Source organism: Streptopelia decaocto, assembly GCF_964273445.1.
Source record: "Streptopelia decaocto genome assembly, chromosome: 6".
Lineage (NCBI taxonomy): Eukaryota > Metazoa > Chordata > Aves > Columbiformes > Columbidae > Streptopelia > Streptopelia decaocto.
Window position 1 is genome coordinate 58516485 of NC_138660.1, and position 21071 is coordinate 58537555.

Here is a 21071-nt window from a genome sequence, read left to right on the forward strand (position 1 = left end):
TTCTATTTGTGCACAGCCTGATGCATTTTGTGTACGTTGGGCTTCATTTCCTCAAGAAAATATCAGCGTAAGTACTTCCAGAGGATCCAGACAGAGAAATGTCTACTTCCGGATCCAGACCACACTGAAGTATCAACTAAATCTGAGTTAAGTTGACTGTCTCTCTCAAGAATAGGTCAGCCCTAGGCATGTACAAGTGTGTCTTAAGGAAGAAAACATTAAGAAGAGAAAGTAAGAACTTTTGAAGTAAAGTTGCAGGACCTCTAAGAGCAACTGGTGCCTCAGTTCAGCCCCAGTACCACTTCTTTGGATCCTGTATTTAATCTTTGAATGCTATCAAATGATAAACATAACATGACTGTACTAGAGGAACTGGACAAAACAATCTTTGAACTAATGCAGAAAGTCTTTCTGCTAAATATTTAATAGTTGTGCTTAACAACTATTAAAAGGAAAGGATTAATTCATTAATTTCAACTGATTTTATGTGCATAAAAATGGTAGGGGAGTGGGATCTTCTGGTTGCTTGTGCTGTCTTTATCTTTGGAGGCAACAGGAGAAGTACCTGCATCTTGACTTTGCTACCTGCCTTTGTCTAAGAAGAGAGGAGACACCAGCAGCTAGCGGTTGGTATCTCACTTGAGGATGTTGAACAGCAGTCCTTGTTCCTTTCTGTAGGCAGATAGATCATACAAAACATTACTCAGAAGCTGCCCGGGCTTGTTTTCAGAGCAGGTGAGCTGCTTCTGATACCCTCTAGATGCTGGAATTCATCAACAAGGGATTAACTTAACAGGTTAATTCCTCTGACCACATACATTATGCTCTGGACTCGTTTATTATTTTGTTCTCCAACTTGATTCAGTCTTCATGTTGTGCTGACAGTATTGACATTCCCTAGCACCTCACACACATCTAGGAAATTAACCGCTTTGGATAATGACTCACCGTTCTTTCCAGCAAACCCACGATTAAATCCAGAGTAGTTGATCGTTTTCAGTGAGGATGCAGCTGTCCCATGAAATAGCAACCTCTCATTAACTTTGTATTTGTTCTTAGCACAGACAGCTATTTTCTTTGTTTGGTATGTCTGCCAGAGGATGGGATTTTGTATTCTTTCAATCTGCAAAGTTACAAAATAGAACTATATTTATACTGGTAGGGACCAATATTTATCATGGCAGAAAAAACATTAAAACTAAACCAAACTGAAAGAATGACCACAATTTTCACTGTGCCCTGGGGGAACTGAACACATGAGCCTCCTGAAACTAAAGTAGCTTAAAAGCAGTTGTCAAGCTTGGTAATTTTCGGTATACTTTTGTCTTGTCTTGTATACCAGGTACAGAGGAATCACGACAGCTGTGCACTGTCAGTTTTAGAAACATGTTGTACCACTGCTATAGGCAATGGTGTGAGATGTCTTCTGTGCATCCTAAGCATCTTTACTGATGATTTTCTCACTAAAGGACAGACTGTAGCGATAGCATCACATCAAATTTCTCTTCCAGATATCAGCTTGGAAGTCAAAATTACTTCCTCCTGTATAAAAATGAATTGGTGGGAGGATAGATGTTCCTGGCTCCCTCTGCCAACAATGTGAACAGAGCTGAGGGGCTGTGGTGGTACAGACTCCCCCAGGGCCACCTGGCAATCTCAAGACAATCCGACATCGTGTTCTAACCTTGGTTACAAGCGTTCCTGCTTTGATCACCAGTGGAGTGAGTAGAAATGAACTGGGACTCCTTGTTTGTTGATCCCAAGGCAGGTCAACATGGCACTTGAGAGTGAGATGGGACAACCAGGTGCCCCGTGATTGCACCTGAAACTCCTACTAATGAAATGTTACCCAACTTGGGAAGTACCAGGTGAGCCTGAGTTGTGGCCGAAATGGAAAAATACTGACCAAAGTCAATCACCTCGCAACCCTATAAATAGCGATCCTGAAGCCAGACCCTTTGAGCTCTCCTGGATGGTGTCAGGCTGTGACCCAGTGTCTCCTCCTGACTGGGACACCTCCAGGGTGGATTTTGAAGATTCAGTGATGTCTACTGATGATTTTGCAAGGTTCCAAAGGCCTAATTCTGCATGGTCTGCTGATGAATGTCAAGACATAAAGGTGAGTAATTTATAAAAACTCATGAAAGGGAAATTTTAATCGGGGGTTCAACTTTTTGTGTGTGATTTAATTTTAGAACTGCTTTGTCTGTTTGTTTGCCTGTCTGTGTGTGTTTTAATTTACTGTCAGGTGTGTGTCTGTGTTTTTTAGTTAAGAAAACCCTGCGTAAGTTTAGCACGAACCTGGCCATTTATGAATCTTTAATTAAGTCACTATTTTGATTGATTATAATAAGTGTTATTGAATCACTCTGTTAAATTGGCTGATGATTAAGTGCTATTAGTAATTATAAAACCTAACCTTGTAATACACCACAAAGTATTAATAAATCCTAAATTGCTGCTCAATCGAAGCCATGTAAAAAAAAATCCATTTGCAACAAGGGGAAACAGTGTATCTGCAAAGTATAACGTTAAAGGCATCAATGTAATAGGTTTCCATTTTCAATGGAAAAAGACTTCTTGCCATTACCTGATTTTTTTTCTATTGTACGCAAATATTTTGCTCTATTTGTGTCTTAGTGACCATGCTCATGGAATCTCATGATGTAAGAACATTTTTCAAACATATATTTTCACTCTTAATCTCATAATATTTTCTGCTATTTCTCACTCTTCCTGACACTGAATAATTCCATCTTCTCCCTGGCAATTTAATCTCTGTGCCCTGTGTTGCAACCTTTTCAATATGCGAGATCAGACCTTGATGCTTTGGTTAAAGCCAACAATCTAGCATGGAAGGCTCTGGGACTGGCCAGGAAGAAGTGATAAAACAGTAAAAAGCTTTATGGCCAGTCTGCAAGGTCTTTGTATTTTCCTCTGTATTCTGGATGCATTTGCTCATGCTCCCGTTTCAATATAGAATTTCCTAATTGGAAATACCGCATTAACTAATGAGTACCACATCAGCTGAACACAGAGTCAGCCTGAAGCCTGACGGTCGCTGGTTTTGCATTATCAGAAGGCAGAAATGGCAGGGCAACTCTTAGGAAATGTGATGTGATTCATATCCACCCAGCACAGCTCTGACACACTGAAGGTGTATTAGGTTGCAGACACCTTCCAAACAAATATGTAGAAAATATATTAATGTTGTCGGCCCAACAATTCATTCCCCCTCCCCCCCCAATAGGATTTCACCTTCTCTATGACAAAGTTGGGACAAGTTTTCTTGAATTTGTCCTGAACATTCAGGTATTCCTGACATGATGGCTTGAGATCCACCAGTTTGACCTGTTGCGCTTGCATGTCTTCCCACTGCGCAGGCAGTTTATCTGCAAAACAGAGACTGCATTATTAGCACGGAGTCCTAGCTCAGTTTTGCAGGCACGTTCTATACACTGACAGCATATAGAGGGCTGAGAGGACAGTACCTTATGCAATAATTTATTCCAAAAACATTCTCTTCATTCACTGGCTCTGTAATGCACCATTAAGACCTCACATTTTCTCTGGTCTAATTTTCCCCATACCAATATCTAACTAAAATAAGTTTGAAAACCACAGAACTTTACACATTCTTCATAAGCTACTTTGTCAAACTTGAGCATAGTCACATATGTATGGATAATATTTGTATTTAAAATAGATGTTCTGATTTCAGTCATCCCTGACACTGATTATGAAACTAAACCCACTGGCTATGCCATGGCCAGGGGAAAAAAACTGAAAAAACCCAAAACCAAACAAAAGGGGGGAGGGTGAGGGGAAGGGGGCAGTTCAATAATCTCTATTAGAGGGGGGTTTTATTAAGCTGTAATTTACCTTCATTCTTTGACACACGTTGAATGCTTATAGTTTCTCCTTGGCCATCATTAGCCTGTAGAGTATTCAGATCCACCTTGTAGTTCTTCTTTTTAATTTTGACAGTCAGATGTGTTTTGTTAGCCATTTTGGCATCCTCCAGCTGCATATTTGTCAGTTTATCAAAAGTGACAAAGTTATCATTGCTTCCTGGATACCTCCATTCTACCAGGTTATAAACAAGTTCTGCCCTGGATCGTTCTTCTTCAGTATCCTTCATTTCTTGGATCATTTTTTGAACTTCCACAGAAACAAAACCAACATCCCTGCTAATACCAGAAATTTTAATGCAAGGGGGTGAAAGTTCACTTTCAAGGTGAATGGTAACATGATTTCTTCTCTGGATTTCTGCCAAAGCAGCAATTTGTCTCTCATCAAAATATCCAATTAGCTCATCTGAGATAACGTTTTCAAACTGTTCCTTTAAAATTAAATCCTTTATCCATGACTCAGTTGCATCCACATTTTTCTGGCTTTCTCCACAGATTTGAAATGTGGCTAAATCAACTTTCTTCTCCAAAACCACAGGCTTTTTCTTCTCAGTGGATTTTTTGGGCGGCCAAAAAAATGCTGTGAAGAAATATATGGTAATTATTAGTTTTAAATAAAAGATCTTTACTTTTATGTGCCCATGCACACGGAAAATACACTTACATTTCAACGCAGACATCCATGAATCTGTTGTGGGTGAATCTGAATCTTCTCTTGCCTTCATGCTTTCGTAAAAGTCACTGAGCATATTTGTCTGGAAGATGACAATTTTAATTTTTTGCAAATGGTGCACTGATCTTTTGCTTGCAAATTCCACTATAGCATCCAGCATGTCATCAGCAACCTTTGCTGGCTTCTGTCCTGCCCGACCTAGACAAAAATAAGAAGTACTTATCAGTGAACAGTACTTGAAGGCAGCATCCAGAAAACAGAGACCATGGCCCCAGCTCATACAGACTGGTGTCCCTCTCTCTTCCCCCATTATACTTTCTGGCCAAAGCCCCAGGTTTAACCTCAGCTTTACACCTAAGCCTGTGACTAAGAAGTTGACACCCTACACAGGCCTGGGAAGTCCTTTGGAGATTCTCCCCCTGTTTACTTTGAGGTTCCAACAAGCACTTCAGCCTCAGCATTCCCCCAGTATTTTTAAACCCACACATCCCTAACACTATGCCCATCTTTAAAATGGGTACCTACGTCAAACCAAATAAAAATCAGTGGAGGATTTTGGCACAAGCCTGTTTGTATTTCAGCATACAAACAGGAACATCAAGCTCAAAAGAACTGCTTCATTCCCCTACAACAAGCCTGAAGTGCAACCTAAAGCTTAATCTGAAACGTTGGTGGGACCCTGCCCGTTTCAGCCACGGCATCCCTTGGACAGCCGTCATGACACCAGCATGCAGATGACAACGGCCATCCTGGAAACCTGTCCTAACTATTGCTGTGGAGTCCAAACGCTGACCCATGCACCAGCTCCCACCCTACCCTGGCTCGCTGAGCAAAGACCAGCTCGTCATTTCTTTTTCCAGTCAAGAGGAGCCTTGGTGCGAGAAGAACACCCCGCTTTCTTCAAGCTGTGCTCTCCAAGCTAACCAAAAGCTTAAGCCAAACAAGCTTGAGTCCCTCCAGCCTTCCCCTGGAGCAGGTAGGCTGAAACAAGACCTATCAAAGGTGTAAACTGCAAGTATTCTGTGCCCAGCCCATAATTTCTGTAGTCAGCCAGGTAAGGTCAGGGTTTCAGGACAACTCCAGCTTTCTCCACCTACAAAGCCCAACTCCACCCTCCCGTTTAGCTGAAATCCCAAAGCAAGGTCTATGGGATTGCCAAGTGGCCAGCTGAGATACACTGTCTGTTCAGGGGCAGAATGTCCCTTACGGAGCAATACCTTTTCTTTAGGTGTTCTTGCTCAGTTGATATTGACTGTAACATTTATACTTAAAAAACCCCAGCATTTTTGAAGTGTGCAGGTGGTGTTTGAACTGACTACAATGAACTTTAAGAACTCACAGTTTACGGAGTTTCTTGTACAAGTCTACACTTACCCATATCAAAGGTATCACAATAACTTTGTCCGAGTTTCTGAACTACCCCCAACACAGCCCTCATCACTTTCCCAAGAAAATGCAAACCTGTTCCAATTGCTGGGAAGGCGACAGATTTGTACATCCTTAGCTGACACTCATTAAGCACTTTGGTGACCTGACTCTTCACGTTGTTGTTGTGAATCAAGTGGATGATTTTACTGCACAGCAGGTTTCCACCTTGTGTAGTAATAAAGCCACTTTGCAGTTGCCCAGCTGGAAGACAGAAGATAAAGAAGGAGACATAACATTTTCAAAGTGGCTATCTCTTCTGATAAGACAGATGGTTATATTCATGCCAGAAGAGAAGTGGAAAAAGTGGAACGAAATCCACTGCGAGCTGTATTATCCTGGTTTTAGTTGATTCCACTTTTCTCTGTAAATATTCTGATTGCAGAATTTCTTTGAGAAAGTAATTCAAGCAATCATGTGTTCTCCAATTTCCTGATATTTCTGCAACAAAGTAGTTTCCTATTAAGTACAATGTAAAAATTTATGTTGAATTTAAATATAGCTCACTTCTATTTAAAAGCATGCAAGTAGAACATGCACAATTCATTTATATGACAAATCCTTTCTTATTCCATTTATTCCTTGAAATCTCAAAGTCTTATTCTGTGGAAGAGCAAATGGAGTAATATTGTGAGGATGAATGGACTGATGGACACAGAGTTACACAGCACTTCACTGGTCACAAAGGTAACGATGGATTGTAAGATGCTCTCTATACGCTGAGATTTGGCTGATAAACAGGGAGAGCCTGCAGAGCCAAAGGCTGGGAAAACTATGCAGGAAACTCCATCTTAAGAGTTAACTTCTGGACTCAGAGCAGGAACAGAATGCAGACTACAGAAGAACTTGTGATCAGGGCGATAAGCAGCGTTATTTTACTGCAATAAAAAATAATTATGTATTTGTGAATATAAACCCAGATTTGCTATTAGCTTTTAAAAGCCAGTCCTGCATGTGCTTACACCAAAAGGCAGTCTTCTATCACTTTAAGTTTCGAAACTTCAGCTCTCCTGTAGCTGACAGCAGACGAGCTTAAAAATTATGCTCAAGACAATGGGACTGTTTCTGGTTTTTAAGTCAGGAACACACTTGAGTAGTTTCAGGGGTAAAATCTTAAATTACATTAATTTCCCAGCACTTATTAGCATCAGAAAACTGTATCTATCTTCTGTTCGGTCGCGAAAAGAAAAATTGTCAAAGTAGGTGTTAAAACAACAACATGACTTTTCAAAATTCCTAGAAGTGAAAGCTATTTTTTTCAGATAAAATAATTACACCAGAGTAGAGAATTATAGAACAACTTTAAGTTTTCAGAGAGAACAAAACCAACCAACCAAAACATAACAAAACCAAAAAGCCTACACACACACAAAACAAAAACAAAAAACAAACAAAGAAAGCACAACCACACACACACAAAAAACCCCAAATAGTATGCCTTAACATACCATATCGACGACATTCTTCTTTTACCTGGGAACCAGCAGCATGCATAATTGCTTTGAAGACCTCTTAAATCATACAAGAAAAGCATACACATTCATTAAGTCAAATTAGCTATTTTTAGTCAAAACTCTGCCCAACTTCTGTGCTCTACAAATACCACAATTCTCGTATGGGCAGACAAAGTGCAGAACCTTGCCCGTTCCCCCCAGTACCCTCCATGCATCCTCTCTTTGCACTGGCTGCAAAGAGAACACTGACTTCATTAGTGATTAGAAATCATTAAGAATAACTCCCATGTCATCATTTCACCAGCCAGTGGTATAGCCCTCAGCAAGTGCTCCGATTGCTTTGAATGACATCATTTGATGTCTTTCATGGTTGCAATTCACAATGTCACCGAAGAATCCTCTGCTTCTTACAGGTCCATTTACTTAACCAGGGCTTTGGTTTACAGTGAAATATACCAGGACCAGAGCAGTCTTGACAAATTATATTTGATCCAAAAATTCCCTTCTATTTAAGCATTTTCTTGATTTTAAACAAGAAAAATCTGGTCTGATGCCTTCTGTTTGAGTAGTTTGGAAAGTACGTGGAATATTCAGGACATATTAAAAAAAACCATTTAAGACCTGCTTCCAGACTAATCACAACTCTCTCTCTCATCTGAAAAATCCTTCATAGAAGTTTCACAAAAGGACATTTTTTTCCCCTACCCTCTTCTAAAAACTAGCCCAAATTTATCACTAAAGAACTACATTTTCAATACAATACCTCCTTGGCCATCAAATGTTGGATTTGATATGTTTACAATAACCTCTGTATCTTCTTTGGTAATATCTCCAGTAATTACTTGGACTGTAATGGAACCAATCTGCATTTCATGAACTCCCAGTACTTCAGTTGAAACAGGCGTAATGAATCCTGCAAAGGAAACAAAAATATAAACAAACAAACACAACCAACCAACCAAACAAAAACCAACCAACCAAAACAAACACAAACAAACAAAACCCCAAAACCAAACAAATAAAAAACCCCAACCACACAAAAAAAACCAAACCAACCCCAAACCTTGAAACACTTCTCTAGTTTGGGGTATTGTTCTCTTCTACTACTGGAAACTTCAACTTATCCTTTTAAGGAATATACTTTAGATCAGTGTGGTGGACATAGAGAGTTTCTGCCTTTCTCTTGACTCCATTTCCAAAAGCTGGAAATGCAGTTTTCTTCCTGTTCAAATACTGTGAAAGTGAAACAATTTCTATTCCTGTAAATGCAATCGAAATTAATTCAGAAAGGACTCTTGGGGTTATCTCATCTGACCAGCTCTGTAACAGAGTTCCCGGAATTAACTTTTACAAGCAATGGAGTATCCAGCTTAAGCATTCCAGTGTTGGCAATCCCAGCAAACCACTCTTGTAAGTTATTTCATTGTTACTCTCACAGACATAAAACTGTTCCTTATTTCTACTGTAAACTTATCCAATCCATATTTTATCTGCGCACTCTTCACCTCACTGATACAGCAACAGAGAAGAAAGTGCTATATATTCCTATGAATAAGCCTCTGCTGTTGATGCTGTTCACTCATAGGTTTTTGCTACTGTGTCACACTACCATCAGTTAATAATTAGCAAGAAAATTATCCTTTCTGTATATCTCTATATAGAAGATTAAAGGTACAGAGATACATGTTACTTATGGCTCGTTGGGCAAAGCGATACCAAGTTCTTGTACCCTTTGAGTAGGTGATAAGTCTGGCTTCACTAAGAAATGAGCATGCCCTCAACAAAAAGAAATTCCTCTTGAAGTTTTTTATAAATGGAGTCTAAGAATACCAGTCCATTAGGAGGAAAAAAATGCTCTGTGTCTTGATGGCATTTCATCTGTTTCCTGATAAATGTAAAACCACTTTACAGCAGTTACATTCTCCCTCCTATCCCACCCCCTGCCCCTGCACAACTTACTGGACTGCGGCGCTGCAGCATTGTGACTTTCAGCCACCCTAAGTTCCAGTTCAGTGGTAAAAGCCTAAGAAGAGGAAAAAGGTACCAAGTTTATATACTGAATATTTCTCTAATGAACATTAACAGTCATGCAACTCTTGCTACTGATGCATTTTACAGTTGTGTTTAGGCATCATTAATAGCCGCGGAAGCCTCAGTGTGGACAGTGTGACAACAGATCCTGTCTTTGCATTGCCAGAACTCCTCTGTCAAAAGATGGGTGAGCACCTACAGGTGTCCACAGTGCCAGCAGTGAGGCAAATTTTGTCTGCAGCTTGTGCTTGCTGAGAGTTTGTATATCAGAGACACTGCATAAGCCACTGGAGAGATATAACACTGTCACCAACCCACGGCAGTAAGAAAATCCTAAATTATTCCCTTAAGAAAGCAGTATAACTAAAATGTATTGTTAAGCCGTAACTAGAACAGCATAAGACATAACCAGCTTTGTCCCAAGAAGATCTACCTGAATGTTAGCCGCATCTGATGGATTCAAGAAAAAATGAACTTCCTGGAGAGTCTTGCGAGCGTGACTACTACTGAACTTCAATACCACGTCAAACATTAACTTAGAAACAAGGGGATTAGGAAATCGAAATCCTCCAGTTCCAATAGCTGGGAAAGCAATCGATTTCAGTCCAAGTTCTTCAGTTTTCTCCAAACAGGAATTGATTATATCTTCTAGGATCTGTAAAACACAGCAAAGATCCATTTCTTTTTTTTTTTTTTAAAGGCATCATTTATTTTAGTTCCATAGAGACTATGCTGGTATGAGAAAAAGCTCTCAGTGCATCAAGACATCTTCAAGGTCACTCCAGTAGAAATAAATGGAGTTGAGTCATCTAAACTAGTTACTCTAAATCCTGAAACTTCAGGATAGCATGCCATGTTTTTTCAAAATAAATTTTAAAAAAATAATAATCAAAAGGTACCTTCAGGGCCTGTCCTTTTCCTCCATCCCACATGGGAAGTATGGCATGAAGCACAGACTGGCAGGCCAGAGCACATCCACTGGTGCAGAGCACATGCCCTTGACCAGCAGCCTGTCTTTGTTTTTCTTCATCAAACTCTGCTTGGAGCGCTGATCCAGCCTTTTCCAGCAAGGCTTTGCAAAGAGCCCCCACGCCAAACTTCAGGTCTGTGCCAACACTGTTGACAATAACATCTGTCTGCAACAAAATTCCAATGAAAATATCTATAGCCAGACTTCAAGTGAAAATATGCATCGAGACTAACCACACGACTGAAGCAATGTATAGCATGAAAATTGAGATGCCAATGGAGAACAAAAATATATTTTCAGTGCAGCTTCTGCATCCTGAGTATTCCTGGACTTGCAGGAAACCTACGATAGGCAGCATCTGATCCACTGCGAGCACCAGCACCACAGGTACCTACATGTGAGCAGGTCATCCATGCATCCATCCATCCATCCATCCATCCATCCATCCATCCATCACTGTCACACCCTCAGTGGAGGTAAGGCTGTGACTCACCTTGTCCCATGCAGGCGGCAACATCTGGGCAGGTGAAATAAACCCACCCTCTGGAGTCTGCCTCATCCCCTCTCCTCAGACCCAGCTTTTCCTACATTTCCTTGTGAAGAAGTGCTGTTCCTTCTTCTCTAGCATCATTGCAGGATGCAAAATATATGTTTCATATAAGGAATACGTAATGTAGAAAGTTTAACCTTCCTTTCACTAAAGTGGGATTGTCTACACCTTATCAGAAAAGTAGCACCCCACGCACCAAAACAATGTGAAGTGAGATGGTTGTACTTCCATGAAGTAAAACAGGCAAAACCCCAAAGCCTGGTGTTTGCTTTGCAGCTCCACTGGAGGTCTTTTAATTATGAAGTGTTTTAAATACGTGTCATATTGAGATTTTTTCACATCTTCTATTGCTCTTTTATTGGAATAGGTTTTTACGGGCAACAAAATGACAACAGAACTAATTAATATTGAAAGAACAGGATGATAATAATAATGATTTAGGGAGATTTTAAACTCTCAAAAAAGAGAAATCAGGGGCAGTAGAGAGAGAAATTTATTGAGATACACTTTTGATCACTGAAGGAAAAAATATAAAGGAAAGAAGCTATATCAGAAGTGTAAATATGGTCTTGATGGTCTAGATGAGTAGTAATTCAACTCTTTGATAGGAAAAAAAAAAAGGAAAAAATAAAATAGAGGGCAAAAATAAGTAGAATGAGGTCTAAACTTTGGCAAAGCAATCTAAGCATGCACTCTTCTATGAGGCTGCTTTTCTGCGTCTTTAACCCACCCAAAGAGAAAGGAACTAAAACCAATAAGCTACATCCTTCCTGTAAGCAAGATTTGCAGCAGCAGCCCAGAAAGCTGCTGATTTCCCGTAATATCCAGCCTGGGTAGCTACAGATCATATAAATACTTTCAGAAAAAAAAGCAAAGTGTTTAACATGTTGCCCTCAGATCTGGAGAACAAATAAAGCCTAGCTGGGAACAAAACATCCTGAAATTCAAAGCTGCCCACAAGAAACAGCTGCAAAGTGACAGATCCCAACCTGAAATCCATCAGTTTTGCAAGCTTGCATCCTTGTGTAGGTAGCATGCAGCTGTTGTTTCCTTATGTAGCAATTGCCTTGTAAAACAATTTAATTTACCTACATTCCTTTTCTGTTTAAATTTAAAGAAGATCTTTATATCGAGCTAGGAAGGAACCAGAAAATTAAAGACCTACCGTGGCCTCCTGAATGTTTTTCTCTACTACTTGGATGCGCAGTCCTTCATTTGTTGTAACCATCTTCAGATCATCTCTGGCTATCTGCAGATCCTCTTTTCTCTTCTCCTGGCTTTCTCTCGGTTTATGGTTCCCCGAGCTCCTCACCAAGGAGGAGGATTTAGCTGTAAAGACTTTTTTTACCGTCTTACTCAGAACCTGAACTGTTTCTTCCACATCACCCACAAGATGAATCTCTTTCAAGCCATTGTCCCCCATGGATTCTTCCAGGGTCTCCTTGATGGAGGATACAATTGAATTTGCACATGTTTGCAGTGGGAAGCCAAAAGTCCCTCCACTTATAGCAGGCAGAGCTATGGAACGATGATTGTATGTGTCGGCTAGCTGTAGACAGTTCTTCACTGTCTTTCTTAACAAGAACATGCACTTTTCTGCTTCCTCCTTCCTCCACCTGGGCCCAACGGCGTGAATGACGTTCTTGCAGGGCAGTTTCCCAGCGCCCGTGATCACGGCGCACCCGGGCTGCAAACTCCCGTTCCTCCTCACCAGCTCGTCACACTCCTGCTGCAGCTCCGGGCCGGCCGCCTTCAGCAGAGACTCAGCAAGGCCACCGATGTGTTTGAGGCCTTCATTAGATGCGTTCACCACAACATCAACTGGGTAATTACACAAGTCACCTTTATATACTGCTACTACAGCTCCATGTGGCAGCATTGTCTTGTAGTAGAGCTTTCTTTTCTCTGGATCATCAACTTTTTCACCCTTCTGTTGTTGTTTTTCTTCTTCCAGCCTAATCAAACAGCTAAATTTCTGCTTTGCCTCTAGAACATATGAATCCTTCCTGTCAGTGAAGAATGCTTTGGCTCCCGGTTTATCAATTGGCACGTTTTTTGAGTAAAGGGATGAGATAATTTTTTCAAATGTGGTGACTGCTTTTGCCATTTCTGCTCTTGGGCCGCTCAGGACAATACAAGGTCTCTTGGTGTCAAAACATACTGTCACGTCTTTCTTCCTCAATCCACGATAAACATCGGATTTTTCCTCCTCTACAAACTGCACCACCACTGCTGACTTAGCCATGATTACTTTTTCCACATGTGTGTTTCTTTCTATAAAATCATTAAGTTTCTGATAAACTTCTGTCACAGCCTTAGAAAACCCAGCAATAATCACTTTACTTTCTTTTCCAACAGGCTCACTGATAAGTAGAGTTTCCAGGGAAGAATTGTACTTCTTATGCAAGGAGGCAAGAAGACTCCGCCACTGCTCCTTTTTAGTGACCTCACCATCCTCCACATTAATGCACCTATATTCTAAGCTTGCCTTTATTTGCTTTTCTGCTTCTAAAAGATCTTTTGGAACATGTCCAAATAGCAACACAGTATCACCCTCAAGCTCATAAAAAGCATTGATTTTTTCACTACTGAATAAAGTCTCTGAGATTGTTTTATTATCTACCCACTGTAGATAGCAGAAAACATGGGGATCAACGGCAACTGGTGTACATGTCACGTTCAATATCTTTTCCAGTAAGTCAGCTTTGATTTTATATACTTCTACAGGTAATCCACACAACTGAACAGTTTTTTTTGTGTCATCATAAAAGACCTTTAAGCGCGGATATTCCTTGTGAATATTCTCTTCCAACCCAGCATTGCGCAGAATGGCATACTTGCTTGGCATCACTTCCACAGAAATTTCTATGCTTTGATTTTCCCTTTGACTTTCCTTCATGGCTTTTTCCATGCATTCCCTCACTTCTTTCTCTGCACTGTCCACTGCTGCTCTCTTGCCTGCAATCACCACCATCTCCTCAGAAATATCGGTTATCATCAAAGCAACATCTTTCACCAATCTGTTTTTCACACCTCCCCAATCCTCTGAATTCACTTGACACTTTATAGCTATGTAACGTGACATGATGCACGAGAACTCAGTAGAAGCATGTTGCTTCCATGTCTTGATCAACCTAATCATTGCCTTTTTCTGCTCGGTGAGAGATGACGATGGGCACAACATAATTTCTGGGTGTGCGCAGTCTGCCTGTGGCCATTTCAGCTCACAATGGCAAATTGCCATTTCCTGGTTGATCTTCTGGATCAGTTCAGGCTGCCTCTGCAAGAACTGCCAGATGTACGGATCTAGTGGCACCCCAACGGGGTCTGGCATCTTGATAGTTGGTCTGTCTCCATAGAGAGCTGTTCCCAGGGAGTGGTAATATGGATGCACAGAAATCGGTGTTTGCTCCAGAAAATGCTGCTTTTCCAAGACAGTGTTTACATCTAGAAGTTAGCGCACGTACATACAAATACGTCATTAACTTAAAATCAAGAAAATGACTCTGTTCTTAGAACTATTACATTGAATAATTCTTTTTTTTTTCTTTTTTAATTTGAAAGAGCTATTTTTATGTCTTTCTGATTTCCAAACCACCCTGTAACGGGCAAGGTAAGAGGCTTAGCTCCAACTGGTTTGGTAAATACCCTTGTGCCTGTATTTACCTGTACAGCTACACCTTGCTCTCATTTCCTAAGCAGACCTCTCCACAGAGCTGGGCTATATTAATGTACTACTAAGAAATGCTCCTTACTCTCAACTTAAAAGAAAACTCTTTGTGCCAGTGCATTTTTACTTTTTTTTGTTTCTTTTTTTTTTTCCTTCCATTTCAGTTGGCAATGGGCAGAATGAACAAAGGAAAGGAATTATAATGCTGTCAGGGGCTTAAAATCATGGTACAATGATCCAAATTATACAGTAACTTAATGTACAAAATGTACTTAAGCAAAATCTGAGAGTCAGAAGAAAAACCATCTCTTGGTATATATCCTTAATTAAAGTAAAAGAATTTACTAAGTCTGGAGTCTCCTAACACAGAGAGATATCTACTAGAGGTTGCACTGGTACGAAACCAGGACAGTGATTCCTCACCAGGAATAGTAACAAGATTGTTCTTTAGCTGTGTTCTTCCCTGATAATGAAAATATTTGACCTTAATTAGTTTCTGAAAGCTAACTCTGAAAGCTGAAGTCATTGGCAGATCCTGCTTGCTGTACCTGTAACTACAATTCCTGTTGATAAAAACCTCTGTAAATGGGGGAAAAAAAAACATCAGTAGGAACAACCCATGCATAAAGCAGGTATTAAAAAGAACCTTTGGTAACATAAAAAAAGAGACATGTAGCAGAGTTTCTAAATGCAGAACGGAACAGTGTACTCTGGCTTTAGTGACAGCAAGCCAGGCTTCCCCTAATGCCCACATTTGCAGTAATTTTCTTTCAGGTCCTCCACCTGGGAGCAGTTTGGTCAGGTGAAGGACAGCGGTACCTTTGTGATCACAGAAAGTAATGATGGCTGAGTTCTCCTCGGGGAAGAGCTGGATGTCTGACACGGGCCCCCCTCCGTTCCGTGCATTCTCAAAATAAATGGTGATGAAGAGCTCAGAAACGCCGGCTGGCAGGTTTTCAATCTTGATGCTCTGGGTCAGTTCAAGAAGCCTGGCAGTCATTTTGAATGCTTTAATTCTTTTGTTTTGTGAACAGTTTTTGACAAATTCTTCAGTATCTGTAAACAGAAAAGCAGTGTGAACTGACTGTGTTTTCCTGCGTTGTTATCAGACCCAGCTTTCGCTTCTGGCAAAGAAATGAGCTGAGTCTCCTTCTCCCTGTAGTGGAAGCAAAACCATCTTTGATGCCAAATAACTCTGTGTTGGAACAAAAAAGTGTAAATGCACACAGCCATGTTACTCTCTGCTATTCATCACTGTGTCTCTGTTCCCCCCTTATTCACCTCTTGTATAGGCTAAGCACTTCTGACTGTTTCACCGCCTTCTCAAATGGAGACTTTATATACTTCAATAATTTGAAGAACTCATCTCCACACTCAGTCTGATTCTAAATCTTCTCCATCTTAACCCAAAATAAGATAGAGACAATTTCAATTAATGAATATGGCACAATTTTCTTTTTTCAGTGTCACATTTGGATCGCAGGCATTTTCATGGAGCTCTGGGTAAGACTTACGTCTTTCTTGAGAGACTACAGTCCAGGTACATTTTCAAAACTGTCTGAATCTCTAACAGGAGAGGAATAAAGCTCTGAAAGCTATTACTGGTAAATAAACATGGAAATAAATGAGGGTGTTCATCCTGTCTTACCAATACTTTTTATAAATCTGGCTACAGCAACATTTATTTCAGGTATCACTTCCACAGTGAAGTCATCATCTACTGACAGGTTGCTGATGTTCTCCAACAGCATACGTAGGCACTTTAGACTGCAACCTTGTATGTTTTCAAACACCACTGAAGATGAGGCCTTTGCAGGCTTTTCTGCGATGTCCCCTGCACAGCCAGCTTCCTCCTGGAGTTCACTGTTTGGAACAAGACTCCCCGCCTTCTGCAAGGCTTCTGTGTCACCTTCAGCAGAAAGAGAAATAAGCTATATGTCATATTGGTACACATTTCCTGGAATAAAGAGATTTTTGCTTACCCTGTCTCTCCTTTCCCTTCCCAAGAAAAGAGATCATCTAACTAATCAAATACTGCAGGGTACCCTGGCACATTTTGGGATCCAAAACAGCCCAGATGTGATACTTTGCGGGACTGTAGGCAGCTTGTTTGGTGGCACAAAATGAGCCATGTATAAACAGGTCCAAGGTCACTGGTATGTCTCGGAGTCAGAGACGCAAATAAAATCAAAACCCCAAAACTGGCCACAGCTGCTCAGCCTCTGTATCAGTTTCTTGGCCCATGTGCAAGCACAACAAGCCTGAACACAGCTCGGGACACAGCAGGGACCACAGGCCACCAGCAGCCCTGCACGACTCGATGCAAAGCCCCCTGATGACCACAGTCTCCCACCACCAGTGAGGCACCACAGCGCTGAAGGACGCACGGGCACAGAAGGCTGGCAGGGATGCAACAAATTTTTGCAGATAGAAAATATAACAAGGGTGCCCACTGAGTACCCCAGATGTCCAGTGGCTGCTGGAGGGAGGAATGTCTGCAGCCTTGCAGACAGACGAGGGTGGAGGCAGGAAAGAACATCCTGAACATGAATGACTTGTTCCTCTGTGTGCCTCGAGTAAACTAGGCGTGTCATCCAGGTATGCAGGGACACAACCGTCCAACAAGTCAGAGAAGACGGCGGTCACAGAGCCCTGCAGGGTGGCAGGGCACTGGCACAGGCCAAAAGGCACCCCAGGGTGCTCAAGATGCCCACACTCACCAAAGGCAGCTCTCCACTCTTTGCCCTGACAAATATGAACAGGAGCATAAGCCCCTCTCAGTTTGGTAAACTGGTACATCCCTGTGCCATGGTAGGGAGAGGAGCATCGAATGAAACCCTGGTGCTCACCACCCTCAGTGTAAACCTCCAGGGCCACCATCTCTGGCCATGGCAGAGGGCAGGTATGACCGAGGGGAAAGGAGCTCGGTGGAGCAGTCACACACCTGATGAGGGGTGTGAGGGTGAGGTCTCTGCTTGCTTTTGCTCAAGAACACCCCAAAATCCCTCAGTGCTGGGGCAGCACCCAACAGGCTGGCCGGGAGGGGCAGCCCCAAGGAGAGAGACAGAGGTGTGGGGTGGGGAGGCTGGAGCAGGCGGCAGCACAAACAGGCTGCTCTGCCCACTCGCAGCTCTCCCGAGGTACAACAACAACTGATACCAAACCCACAACATCTACAGGAGACAGCTGCCTTTGAAGGTCTACCAGCATAAGCTGGTCAAGAAGAAACCAAAAGAAATAACCACGAAAGCAATAGCTCTACAGATGCTAGTTATTGTTTCCAGATCACTGACAGGAATCCTCTGTTTCACTGTGTCCAATGAAGAAAGTACCAAAAAACCAAAACGGAAAGCTAGGGTGATCCAACAAAGAGATTAAGAGCAGCATCTGGAGATTTTCAGGGCCCTCTCTAGTGTAACTAAAAATTAGTAGATGACAACTTTGAGTACCTAATTTTTGAAAGGAGGAAAACCACACAAAATAACACCAAATAAGACTTCATATGGGAAGGAAAAGACATGGGGGTAAGCACTGAAGAATTTTTTAACTGGTCTGTCTTGGGGCTGAGTACTTACTCTTCACAGATGTGGGTATATTTGGGTGTGCAGTACTGTTTTCTTGATTGCTTTCTGAATCACAAAGCTTAGCAAAATATTGCTGAATGAGGGCCCAACCAAAGTCACTGGGGTGCTGGGGAGATGCACCACTTGCCTTTACAGACTCTCCTGGCGGCAGGGAGCACAGAGACACCAGACCTGGGATTAAGACCTTCGATCTAGGTGCCTCTATGCAGATCTTATCTTAGAGCAGTTATGCAGGATAAGGGAACTAAACCCCCCTCTGCAGATGCTCTTCTGACTAAAACGGCTATTTTAGGAGTTAAAACCAGGCACGTGGTCTAAGTCTGGCAAGGTGAACTCCATCCTTGGTGATCAAGTGTACAGTATCTCTGGCCAGACACCTTTCCTTCCCTCTATCACCTGAGTCAGGCTGCGAAACTCAGAAACTTTGAGCACAACTCCCCACAGAACTGGAGCTGAGTGAGGAGAAAAGCACCAACATGTTTGTTTAATGAAGAATCACCTTTTGTTTGAAGGCTGCTCATGGCACCCAGAGCCTAAAATAAAATGAAAGCAAAATATCAGTAATTGATTTGAAACTCTCACCACTACTTCAAAGTGCTTGTTACGTTTACAATTTTTATTCACCTTTGTGTGAACTAATTTTTCTTCCAATGCCTCCTCTTGAGCAGTTAGTGCTGTTTCAGGCTCTGTGACAATCAACTTCAATTTTCTTTTTTCTCCCAAGTAAAGCTCATGAGACTGTCTCCCAAGAACTCGTTGCCTCACTAAATAAAACAAACAAACCCCAGTGACAATCTGAATAGAAATAAAACTTTACATTACGTAGCACTTTTCCACCATTACATTAAGACACACATACTGCCCCACAAAATGAAAGTGAAAGGAAGAGTAGCAGAGGATATTATTTCTGCCCCAAAACCCCACCAGGGATGTGAAGGTCGGCTCCACCCAACATTTCCCAGCCGGTGCCGGGCAGATAGCCCCACACTGGGGCTGCAGCACCGGGGTGCTGGCACAGCCTGGTCCAGCCAGTGCCAAAACTGCATGTCCTCGACTTACCAGCTGGGTGAGCCCGCAACTGGGAAGCGTAAGAAAGAAAAAGAAAGTGTGTGTGTATATATATATATGTTTGTGAGTGTTTATGCACATATATGTACATACATGCATATGTATACATTTAACACAACTGCAGGTAAATGCTTTCCACCTTGCTGCAAGTTTATATAGATACACGCACATTACTGTCATATAGAATCATTGAATCATTAGGGCTGGAAGAGACCCTCAGGCTCATCAAGTCCAACCATAACATAACTCTAGCACTAAAATATGTTATATATGTTAAATATATCTCTGTAGTTAAAATACATGTTAAGTTATATTAACACAAGCATTACTATTCCAAGTGCAATCTAGACAATACTACTGTGCAGCAAAAATAATATGGATATATACCTGGTAGCACAGATTTATTAACTTATAGCCTAGTGTTATTCAAAATGCAATCTACAGGCTAGTACTAAGCACCAAATTTAAGCATATAGAAGCAAATACATATTATATATTCTGTACTGCATATTGCAGAATGCATATGACATTGCATACTATAGATGTGTATGTTACATACTAGATAGCATACATCACATTGACTATAATAATTATGTCAGTATGTGTATTTTAACTTGCAGAAAGTTAAAGGTGTAACTCACAACACACTCACTTCTATAGGAACCGACACACAAACCCCTTTCCCGGCCACTCCGCCCCGGGTTAGACGGGCAGCCCGCGGCAGCAGCGCCCACCCGGACCCGCCGGACCCCCCACCCGCCCGGGCCCCCTCCCCGCCCCGGCCGCTCACCCTCGGGGCGGGCGAAACAGACCAGAAGGTCCCCGGTCGCGGTCCCAGCCCGCAGGTCGCACTCGCCGCCGCCCGAGCGCTTCTGGCTCTGGAAGTAGCAGAGCAGCTTCTTCCGCAGGGCGGGGGGCGGCTCGGCGGCGCCCCAGTCTCCGCGCACCAGCAGCGGGAGGGTGCCCGGTCCCTGCCTAGTCATGGCTGCCCGGCTTGTCTCCCCGTTGGGTTTCACTTTTGTTTCCCGGCGGGGCGGGCTGGAGGCGGCAGCTGGCGGGGCCCTGCCCGCCGGCGGGGGGCGACGAGGGGGGGCCGAGACGGGCGCTGCTGCGGGACCAGGTCCGTGCCGCTCCCGGCTGTCACCACACAGCTGTCCCGAGCGGCCGGGCACGGCTTCACACCCACACCCTTGCACTCCTGACCCCGGCAGGATTTCCGAGAACACCCTCTGCATAATGTCTCTGTGCTGGGAGCTGGAAACCACCACGCTGCTGGAGGAAAAAGGTCCCCCCCGTACTCTTCAGCTTCCTCCCCTTTAGATTATTGCAGCCTTTCAGTATTTAAAAGGGGCCTACAAGAAAGATGGGGACAGACTTTTTAGCAGGGCCTGTTGTGACAGGGCAAGGGGTAATTGTTTTAAACTAAAGGAGAGGAGATTCCAGCCAGACACGAAGAAGAAATTTTTTTGCACAGCAGGTGGTGAAACACTGGCCCAGGTTGCCCAGAGAGGTGGTAGATGCCCCATTCCTGGAGACATTCAAGACCAGGCTGGATGGGGCTCTGAGCAACCTGATCTGGGTGAAGATGTCCCTGGTCATTGCAGGGGTTGGACTAGCTGAGCTTTGAAGGTCCCTTCCAACACAAACTGTTCTATGATTCTAATAAACCCACTTGGAGAAGCAGCATTACCCACACAGACCTCAGTGGTACAGGTTTCTGCTCTGTGCCTGATAC

The 21071-nt window shown here is 42.4% G+C and overlaps 1 protein-coding gene across 1 annotated transcript in view; it reads right to left on the reverse strand.

Moving 5' to 3' along the window:
- PARP14 (poly(ADP-ribose) polymerase family member 14) overlaps nt 1-21071 on the reverse strand; it is a 42299-nt gene that overhangs the window by 1856 nt on the left and 19372 nt on the right. Inside the window, exons 20-35 of the mRNA XM_082055995.1 lie at nt 20127-20608; nt 18893-19032; nt 18768-18801; nt 16333-16593; nt 15012-15740; nt 12180-14461; nt 10394-10630; nt 9928-10149; nt 9423-9486; nt 8227-8376; nt 7458-7520; nt 6046-6213; nt 4576-4782; nt 3883-4491; nt 3259-3392; nt 949-1123 (exon numbers count right to left, since the gene is read on the reverse strand). Coding sequence (XP_081912121.1) covers nt 949-1123; nt 3259-3392; nt 3883-4491; nt 4576-4782; nt 6046-6213; nt 7458-7520; nt 8227-8376; nt 9423-9486; nt 9928-10149; nt 10394-10630; nt 12180-14461; nt 15012-15740; nt 16333-16593; nt 18768-18801; nt 18893-19032; nt 20127-20608 — 5957 coding nt within the window. The remainder of the gene's footprint in view (nt 1-948; nt 1124-3258; nt 3393-3882; nt 4492-4575; nt 4783-6045; nt 6214-7457; nt 7521-8226; nt 8377-9422; nt 9487-9927; nt 10150-10393; nt 10631-12179; nt 14462-15011; nt 15741-16332; nt 16594-18767; nt 18802-18892; nt 19033-20126; nt 20609-21071) is intronic.